Here is a 10,048-nt window from a genome sequence, read left to right on the forward strand (position 1 = left end):
TATCGGCATAGTGTATGTATGGATCCAAGCAGTGTGGCCTTTCACCTGTCAATTGCACATTCTGTCAAGGTGTACATTGTCTGTCCATGATTTTCTGGAACTACCAGAGGACTGGAAAAGAGCTGGTGTGATTCCCATCTTCAAAAAAAAAAAAGGGGGGGGGGAAGGGAAACAGACCCAGGAAACTACAGACCAATCAGCCTAACATCAATACCTGGGAAGATAATCAAAAAACAGATCTGCGAACATCTAGAAACAAATAAAGTGATAACTAAAAAGCCAGCACGGGTTTGTTAAAAATAGGTCATGCCAAACCAATCTTATTTCATTCTTTGACGAAGTGACTAAGTGAGTAGACCAATAAAATGCTGTGGACATAGTATACTTGGACTTCTGCAAGGCATTTGACAAAGTGGACCACAACCTACTTCTTGGTTAGCTAGAAAAATGTGGGATAGACATCTCCACTAGATGGATTTGTAACTGGCTGACAAACCGTACTCAATGAGTAGCCCTTAATGGTACTAGGTCTACATGGAAGGAAGGAAGCAGTGAGATACCACAAGGTTCTGTCTTAAGCCCAGTACTCTTCAATATCTTCATATCTTCTCTCTTTTGGGCTGGCTGGCAGAATTTGCAGCAATGGCCCAAGCTCTGGACTTGGTGCCCTGGCCGCCAGATGCCAGCCCCATCTACGCAGCACCTGCAGTTCTCATTCCCCTGGAGCCCAAGAAGACCATGTTAGCTGGAGTGAAGGAGCGCCTCTACCACCCCTGCCTGCCAACCCTGAGGCGCATGGACATGGACACCATGGCCCACAGGCTCACCGACATGCACTCCAGGACCACCACCACCTGCTCCAAAGGTATCAGCCCAGCCAAGCTGTCTGGGAGCAGAGCCAGGGCAGGCCCCCATCTGCTCCTCTTTGTGCAATGCAGTCCGAAGGCGAGCCACGGTGGCCGTGCACTCAGAGGCCCCAGACCGGAGGCAGAACTTGGGCTCTTGCTCCAGCCGGTCAACTAGACGGGACACGTGAAGCTCTGCCTCCCAAATGTTTTGATATGATCTTCGTTTAATGGGGAGGGGCAAATCTTAAAAGTTTAGTTGGTGCCCCCTCTTCTGTTTTTTTTTGGGGGGGGGTCCTTCTCTACATCTGCCAGGCCTCAAGGGCCCCTCTGGGATGCAGCCAGTTTTCGGTGGTGCTTCCAAGAGCCCGAAGCGGCCTCCCCGCGACTTCTCTGCTTGGTGTCTTCTGCAGAGGATTTCCGAAGGGCGACCTTCACCTTGGCCGGAGTGCCCAGCAGGCCCCTCCCCTCCCGGGTGAGTCACTGCCCGGCGGCGGATCGGGGGCCCCGGGGCCACGCGGGAGGGGGGAGAAGCAGGCCCCGGCCGGAGATCCGACGCCACCGGCCAGGCGCTCTCGGGCAACGCCGCTTCCCCTCCTGGATTCTGGTTGAATCGCTCCATCTGGTCGCGGCTCGGGATGGCTTCGGGCCTCCCGTCTGCGGAGCGAGCAGGTTGCAGCCCGCGCGGCTTTCCCAGGTCAGCCGACGGGCCCGAGGCCGCCACCTGCCGGGGGAAGAAGCCGCGGCCGGCGCTCGGAAGGCCCTGCGCGTAGGGAGGTCGCGGGCGGGCGGGCGGGGGGCTTTCCCTTCCCGGCGCCCCGAAGCGCCCCCGTGAGCGCTGCTGCAGCCGCCTCCCCCCCCCCCGTCTCTCGCCAGGCCGTGCTGGAGCTGCGCCAGTCGCGGGCCGGCCGGTACCGCGCGGGGAAGCTGGCGCCGCTGCCGCCCGGCACCAACCAGGAGGAGTGGCCCAGCTACACGCGCGCCATGCAGGACTGGTCCCGCTTCGTCTCCGCCGCCGGCGAGTTCGCGCTGCCCAGCTTCAACCGCAAAGGTAGGGCGGGCAGCGGCTGCGCTTCTGCCGGGGATGCGGAGATGCGCGCTCGGCGGTGCTGCGGCGAGTCCGCGGCAGGTTGGGCGCCAGATTCTGCTCGGACTCCGGCGCCGTTTCCCGGCAGGAGCTGCGGCGACTTAGCGACAAGCTCGCGCAACTGCGCTTCTGAGCCGGGCTGAGCCCAGGCAGGATCCCTCAGCCAAGGGGGCCCTTTCTGGCTACTGGCCTGAGTCAGATGTGCCAACGCTGCGACCTGATGATGTGACCTCATTGGGTAATGAAACGCCTTTCAAGAAAACCACCAAGCTCAGAGAGCACCAAGGACCCCTCGTTTCAACACTGAGCTACAAATATTCTCCTATATTGGTCTTTTTCTTTTCTTTTCTCTCCTCTCCTTCATCTTTCTCAGTTCTTGGGTTCAGCTGTTATGCTGTCAGATACTTAAAACCAGACGTCACTCAAACCTGGAGGGTAAGCAAGAAGTTCTCCCTTGGGAAGGTGAACAACCTTGTTCCAGGGACGAGGTGCTCAAAAGACATTTTCAAAAGGGCAAAGGGGATCTCAGTCCAGCTGTGGGATCCTTGGTTCCTTAAGAAGGGTGGTGATAGCAGTGCAAATATTTCCTCTAGTCTAGTCTTGTTGGCCAGGAAGGGCTCCTTTAGCCGAAGAATTGCCAAGACCACAATGTGGGTCCTGATCTTTTGATGGAACATTTTAGAGCCCAGAGCAGGGAACCGGCTCTTTCTGCCGCAGAGGGAGGGGAGAGCAAGCGCAGGGAGGGCCTGGGCCCCTGCCTGACTGCAGGAAGGGGGGGAGCTTCACAGAAAGGGGGAGGACGGAGGAGAAGGATGGATGTCCTCAGTTTTAACATAAGGCATCTTCTTCCGCTTTTTTCTGCTAGTATTGCCTCAATCAGAATCCCAGCCTGGATCGATATGGACCGAAGCCTCTTCCTTACAACACCGTGTAAATATCACCCCTGCACTGCCTTTTGCCTGGGGCTCATCGCCCTCCTTCCCCCCCTCCACCCCTCCGCTTCCCAGCAACTCACCACAGTGTTCTGTTCTTTGGCTACAGGAACACCTACAGGAGCTTTGGAACCGCCCACAGGTACCTGACTCTTCGGGGGACCCAAGGCAGTGTGGCTGGGGGGGGGAAGGAGGGCTCTGTTCTCTCCACAGCCCCAGGTGGAATTGCCTCTTAAAGGAGGGAGGTGGCTGGCTAGTTGAAAGAATTTTGTTAGCTGAGGGCAAAACTATTTGCAATGCCAAACCTGATAGGATCACAGTAGGTGGGAGGAGGTACCAATTTTCCAAAAAACTCTTTTGAAGATGCTAGAGTAGAAGGGCCAACCGGCCTTGGCCGACATGGAGCAAACGTGTGTCCTTTTTCCTTTCAGCCGCTCTCACTACCTTGAGCCCTGGCGCTAAGGAGCTGGTTTCTGAAGAGGCCCTGGAGGAGGCCTGCCTGCTTGCCCAGGCTTTGAGCATCCACAAACAATAAAAGCTATTAGTGGCCGAGGAAGGCATCTCCCAGGCAGGCAAATGTTTTCGGCCTTGTGCTTTAAGTCTGAAGGATGCAGACAAAGAGGAAGGGCCTCCCTCCGGGTGTAATGAGAAGAAGCAAGCCCAGCATCAAAGCACCTTCTGAAACAGTCTAGGCTCTGACCAGCCTAAAAAGGGCAGCATTTTTCTTTCACCACATGGAAAATTGGGGGACCAAGAAGCCCTTGTTCTTATCTGCAGCTCACGGATACGATGGCACTGAAAATAGTTGCTTATGACTGGTCCTCGCACTTACAACCGTCGCAGCATCCCCACGGCCACATGATCAAAATTCAGGCACTTGGCAACCAGACTGTATTTAAGATGATTGTAGCATCCTGGGGTTATCTGATCGCTATCTGTGACCTTCCCAGCTGGCTTTTGACAAGCAAAGTCAATGGAGGAAGCTGGATTCGCTTAATAACCGCACGATCCACTTAACAACTGCAATGATTCACTTAGCAACGCTAGCAGAAAAGATTAAATTGGGTGCAACTCACTTAACAGTCACCTTAGCAACAGAAATTCTGGTGTTCTGGATACTTTCTCATTAGATTCACCAGAGTTTTGTTTTTGAAGGTGCCGCTTTCCAGCCCGGGAGCCGAGGGAAATTGATGGCCCCTGAAAGAGACCCTGACTGAGTGCACTGCCAGCCCACCCCCAGAAGCATATCGGGGCTTCTGCCCATCCAGAAGTGTTGACTCTTAGAGGTGGGCAAGATCAAGAAACATGGCGGGAGTCCCAGGCACATCTGCCTGGAAAGCCTGCCCAAGTTTCTCCCTGCCCGTCTTAGAATAAGCGAAGTCAAGATTGGGTTATTTTGAGTTTCTTTCTCAGAAGTGACCCGTTTTTTTCCCTTTCCATCCCAGGGTCGTACATGCATTCCTTTTCACCAAGACTGTTTCTCCCCCCCCACCTCTCCCCTTGCTTCCTTTCCTGCCTGTGGGAAGAAGGGGCAAGTCTTCAGCTGTCACTTCCCCACCCCAGGGGGCTAAAAGATGAGAGAAGGGGTAGCACTGGGGGGGGGGGCAGGCGGATTCTCCCGCAACCCAAAAGGGAAACGGCCCTAAATATCAGGGCTCAGGGCAGTGCCAGCGAAGCTTTGGCTGATCAAAAGGATAGCCCTCCTGGTTGGCACTGAAAGGGAGAAGCCCACCTTAGGAAGGGAGCCAGGAAAGACGGGCAGAGGATGCCATGCATCCATGTCTTTCTAGATGGTCAGGAATCCTCACACCAGGGCAAGCAGCAGGTGCAAATGAATGTTGGTTTCCAAATAACCAAGTTTAGCCTGTTCTACAAAGAGCCACCTTTGGAAAATAATTCCCAGCATGACTCGTTTTGCAGTTGGCATCTGTGGCTGCTGGGCATGTTGGTAGGAGCTGCTGACAGTGCCATATCTGGAGGGCAGACATTGCCACTCTTACATCTGAGGGCCAGGCCAGAGCAACTGCACCCCTGAACCAAAACTTTCAGCAAGGCTCCAAGGATGAGCCTTGTCTCATCCTGGCATTTCCTCTGTTCTGCAGGTGCACTAAACAAGGCCATTTACTCTCCAGTCCTCCCCACAGCAGCAGCCTCTGGCGCTCCATCCTCTTTGCTGCTCCCGGCTGTGCCAAGGCCAACTGCTCTCGCCAACCGCTCTCGAAGCCCCACTTGAAGTTTTAACCAACAACCTGGATGTGGAGATGTTGCTGGCCTCACCGATGAGCCCCACCTGCCCTGGAGGCTTTCTTGTCTGTGCCCCTGCACAGACTGCCCGGTTCCTCCAATGTGTCTTGTTAGAATTCTGGCAGAAATTGGTCCAGCCTTGAATGAGTCCATTGTTGTAGGAAAGCTGCTGTTGTGATCTCAACTGTCCACCCTCGGTTCGGCAGTGTTACCATTCAAGAGTCTTTGGGTTGATGTGAGCTTCCAATAACCCATTAGGATTCAGCAGCTGACATTCAATAATGGGGCAATTGTTTGTGCCCAAGTGGCTCATTCCCACGCTCAGATTACACAACCCTGGGGCAAGGCAGATTCTGGGCAGAGCCAATGATGGCTAGATGGCCCTCCTGCAGAATAGTAGCATTTCAGGCACTTTGTATTTCAGATTGTTTTAAGTGAGTATAATCTAAGGTAACCCCAGGTCTACCAGGTTTTTGATGTTCAATTCCTGGTTCACCTTTTGATTGCACAAATATCCACCTGAGGCTGCCCGCTCTCACACAGGGACCTGGGTGTCCCAAAGAATATTCAGAATGTAGCTGAAGAAAAGGCTCAAGCGAGAAAGGAAGTGTGAAAAGGGGCTGGGGCAGGAGAGGTGGCAACCAGGCGGAAGAGGAAGAGTTGGGGGAGGGGGGGAGAGAAACAATGGAGCCCGCAGAAAGGAAGCCCACACAGATGTGGATGGGAAGAAAAGCCGCCCGAGGGAGGGCCTCCTTGGCTCTCAGGAAAGGGAGGGGCCTGGGGACCTGCTTCCATCTCACAATATCCTGCCTGGTGGGCTCCGGCCAAAGCCTTTCAAGTCCTCCCACCCACCAGAAGTGAGACTGGAGCCTCCCCCAGGGACAAAGAAAGGCCCACTTTTCTAGGACCGAGGAATTCAAATTAGGGAGACTCCATTGCGCACAGCTTTTGCAAGACTGTAAGACTGACATCCAGCTGAGCTGCATGGTAGTTGATCACGACTTTTAAAAAAAGCAGTTCCCTAAAGGCCACCTCAGCGCTGTGGGATGCCATGAAAAGGCCCAGGGCCCACAAGAAGTCAGCAGCTCTCCTTGCTTGGTCCCCCCGCCCCAGACGAATTATGCTCTGCTCCTCCTTCACGAGTGATACAGCCAAAGGGATCTGGGATAGAAAGCCACTTCCCCCCCCCCCCGCCCCAGCCAAAACAAGATAGCATCACTTTTTTATACTGACCCCACTGCTGGTTTACAGCCATCTTCTACTTTAATGCAGAAAGAGATTTCTACGCACCTCATACACATGTATATGCACAAACACGCACCTGCTCCACGCACACTGGTCCCCGATGAAGGCATGTGCAGAAGTTCAACTACTATCTCAAGTGCACCCCTTTCGCACTTGGGGCTCCAATGATACAATTCCAGGACAGATCAGTGCAGTTTTAATTAATGTTTTCTGTCCAAGCTCTTCAGTTGCATGTCTTGAATGTTTACATTTCTCAGAGGTTACACAGAGAAGCCTATCTATTTATACCACAGGGGAGGGGGGGAGGGGGGAGAAAGAGGAGGCTGGGGGTCTGCTCTAGCTTTATAATATGTTTAAATAGATAAATCGAGTTTTCCTCCATGCCCTTCCTGCTACATTTCCAATGGCTGGAGTGCAGGAAATTCAGTCCTGATGCTTGTAGACTATTGAAGCCAAAACAACCATATAAGGGCTGCCGGCTGGAGCATCTGCATGGAGAAATCGTGGCAATGAGTAGGAGGAGGCCTTTCAGCCTGGCATGCATGCCTCCCGAGTGCTTCTTCACGGCTCCTTCTCAGCCGCTCTGAGTCCTGCTCCATCGTCCACAAACAGCAAAGGCTTCACTCGGGAGACGGCCCTTTGCTTGGCAAGCACAATGGAACCACGGCAAGGCCTGGCAGGCTTAAACAGCCAGTCTTTCCAAAGCCAGACACGGCCAAACTCGGACTTGGGCACTGCACGGTCCCCTCGCTTCTGTGGCTTAGTTCACTCTCTCAGGTTTGCCCATTGAAGGGCTCTCTCCTGGCAGGCTGGGACCAGCTCCAGAAGGAGAGGAGAGCTGTGCTTGGCAGAGGGGCTGCTCAGGGCAGGCAGGGAGCCACTGTGTAAGTGCCTTCCGCGGAGGTGTGTTGTGCGCTGTGCTCCTGCAGCAGGCCCAGGTCCAGGAAGCGCTCGCCACACCACATGCACTTGTAGTGCTGCTCCCGGGTGTGGACCCCGTGGTGCTTGTTCAGGTGCTCCCGCTGCTTGAAGGCCTTCTCGCAGGAGGGGCACTTGTACGGCTTTTCTCCCGTGTGGACACGACGGTGGCGCTGCAGGTCAGAGGCATACTTGAAGCGCTTCTGGCAGTCTGGGCACTTCAGGGGCCGTTCGCGGGCAGGATCACAGCGGTGCTGCACAAACTCTGAGGAGGAGAAGAAGCGCCGTTCGCACAGGGTACAGCGGAGAGGCTTCTCGGCACAGTGCGAAGCCAGCTGGTGCTTCTGCAAGGCGGAGGCCCGCTTGTAGGCCTTGCTGCAGGCTGTGCACTTGAAAGGCCGCTCAGCACTCTGCACGCAGCGGTGGCGCAGCAGCTCAGAGGACTGGCTGAAGCCCTTCTGGCAGGCGTTGCACTTGAAGAGGTTCTCAATGCCATGGACGTGCTGGTGGTAGAGCAGGTGGGCTGGCTGAACGAAGCCTTTCTCACACAATGAGCACTTGAAGGGCGGCGGGGCGGCCTCCTGCTCCGAAGAAGGGGCGGGGGCCACAGCCTTGTGAGTGCGGCGGTGTCGCATGAGCGCATACTGCTGCTTGAAGCTCATCTGGCAAAGGTCACACTGAAAGGGGCGCTCTGTGCTGTGGGTCCGCTCATGCTGTCGGAGGTCTGAGGGCCGCCGGAAGGCCTTGTGGCAAGCCGCACAGCGGAAGGGCCGCTCACCGCTGGGCGTGCAGGGGTGCTGCAACAGCTCCGAGGACTCTTTGAAGTGCAGCTCACAGACGTTGCAGCGGAAGAGGTGGGCCTCGCCTGAGTGGGCGTACATGTGGCGCACCAAATGGGAGCGGTGCTTGAAGGCCTTCTCACACACGGTGCATTTATAGGGCCGTTCTGCACTATGTGTGCGCTTGTGGTGTACCAGGTGCGAGGACTGGCTGAAGCTCTTGTCGCACAGGCTGCACTTGTAGGGCTTCTCCCCAGTGTGCACCCGCTCGTGTCGTGACAGCTCCGAGAGGTGCTTGAAGGGCTTCTGGCAGATGGAGCAGCTGTAAGGCTTCTCCACTGGGGCCCGGTTGAGGGCCGCTGGCTGCTGTGGCGGGGCAGGTTCCTCGGGAGCTGCCGCTGCTGCCGCCGCCGCCTTGTAGGTCTTTTCGCAGATGGAGCACTTGACGGCCGTGTTGCCATTATGGACACTGTGGTGTTGGGCCAGCGAGGTGAGTAGAGAGAAGCCCATCTTGCAGACACCACAGACGAAGGGCTTCTGTTCCACCTGCAGGCACTGATGCTCCAGGAGGTCTGTGGCTTGATGAAAAATCTTCAAGCACTGAGTGCACTGGAAGGAGCGGTCGTGGCCACCTTGTAGGCACTGGTGCTCCTGGGGGTTGGAGAGGTGAGACAGGTCGTGTCCACAAACCCCACATTTGGGAGAGGCCTCCCCTCCACCGCTGGCAGAGAGGGGTGGGTGCTGCAGCCCGCTGGGCTCTGGCTGCAGGAGGATGCCATACACGGCACAGCCCAAAGGATTCTCGGTCACCGCACTGGGTGGGATGGGGTGGTCTGGAAGGGCAGCTGTGGCCCCATGATGTGAGGGCTGCTGGGGGGGTGGCGGCTGCTGTGACCAGGTTTCTGACATGCTAGAGAGAAAAAGAGGGGGTTCCACAATAAGCAGTTCTGCTGCTCAACTGAGGCAGAGCAATCAAGGAAACCTATTCCTAGAGATCGATCACTAGAGTGGTCGTACGAATCCTCATAGGAGGGGCCAGCTACCTTTGAGACACATCAGACCAAAGCAGGCCAGACATCCTGGTGGCCTCCCAGCTCCTTGTCCTTGTTCCGGAAAGCCTCTGAGGAAACCTGCAAGGAAAGAGAACAAGCTAGTAAGAATAACCGACAACTGCCTTTCCAGCAGAAGTGGATTTCAGGTTGGGATCAGGGTGCGAGAGCTGCCAAGCATCACCTTCTGCTCTCCATAACAAGGTTCCTTCACATAAAACACAGCATTGAAAACTGGGGATCAGAATCAGCAAGAGAGTTTTACTAACCAGGCCGTAATTCAAGATCTGCCTCCCCCACCACATGTTCCTATAATCCTTGAATTGAAATATCTTGCTGCCTTTACTGCTATCTGGACTTCGCTCAGTTCTGAAACCAAGAAGTCATATGAGCAACAGACATCATGGTGCCTGGGAGCTCTTTTTTTTGAAGTTAGGAAGATTGGAAGTTGGCCTCTGTGATCCCCAGCCTGGAAAGAACCCTCTGCTCAGTTGCTGGCGAGCTATATTACAATCAGAAAAATACTCACTGCAAGGACCACTGATGGAAAAAGAAGAAAACTCAAAGGAGCCTTAGGGTCAATTCCGTTTCTTTCAAATGAAGTGACAGATTACCTAAGAATGGTCACATGGCCTACATCTCATCATGCTTTCTCTCAGCTTTCTCATCTTTAGGCTCCACAGCCGGTCCCTTCAGCTGCTCTCTGGGGATCCCCTACTCTCCGTTCCAGGGCGCCCTTTCTGCCTGGAGGGGAGCAGAACTGGAGACAGGGTCCCAGGGCACCTGCCCAGCGCATCCCAGAGCGGAAGGGCTGCTCTGAGTCAGATGGCAACTTCTGCCCAGGATGGGAACCAACCCCAAGTCCCTCCGACGGCTGCCACGCATCAGACGGGCTGTCAGCCCAGCCTGGCGCTTGTTCCAACCAGGGCTACTCTTGCGGGGGCGGGGG

The 10,048-nt window shown here is 55.2% G+C and overlaps 2 protein-coding genes across 2 annotated transcripts; one reads left to right on the top strand and one right to left on the bottom strand.

Moving 5' to 3' along the window:
• The first annotated feature begins 642 nt into the window (after positions 1–642).
• TEPP (testis, prostate and placenta expressed) lies at positions 643–3,326 on the top strand. The gene is made up of 7 exons (XM_029283370.1): positions 643–865; positions 1,259–1,320; positions 1,722–1,896; positions 2,306–2,367; positions 2,798–2,862; positions 2,974–3,006; positions 3,296–3,326. Exons 1-7 carry the CDS (start codon positions 643–645, stop codon positions 3,324–3,326), a joined length of 651 nt encoding a protein of 216 aa, XP_029139203.1.
• Positions 3,327–7,177: 3,851 nt separating this feature from the next.
• Positions 7,178–9,404, bottom strand: ZNF319 (zinc finger protein 319). Its single transcript, XM_029283368.1, has 3 exons — positions 9,369–9,404; positions 9,122–9,180; positions 7,178–8,960 (listed from the first exon to the last, which is right to left on the bottom strand). The coding sequence occupies exons 1-3, from the start codon at positions 9,402–9,404 to the stop codon at positions 7,214–7,216; spliced, it is 1,842 nt and encodes a 613-aa protein (XP_029139201.1). The 3' UTR covers positions 7,178–7,213.
• Positions 9,405–10,048: the final 644 nt, after the last annotated feature.

The sequence above is a fragment of the Protobothrops mucrosquamatus genome, unplaced genomic scaffold, assembly GCF_001527695.2.
Source record: "Protobothrops mucrosquamatus isolate PMUCROS unplaced genomic scaffold, P.Mucros_1.0 scaffold67, whole genome shotgun sequence".
In the NCBI taxonomy this organism is placed as follows: domain Eukaryota; kingdom Metazoa; phylum Chordata; class Lepidosauria; order Squamata; family Viperidae; genus Protobothrops; species Protobothrops mucrosquamatus.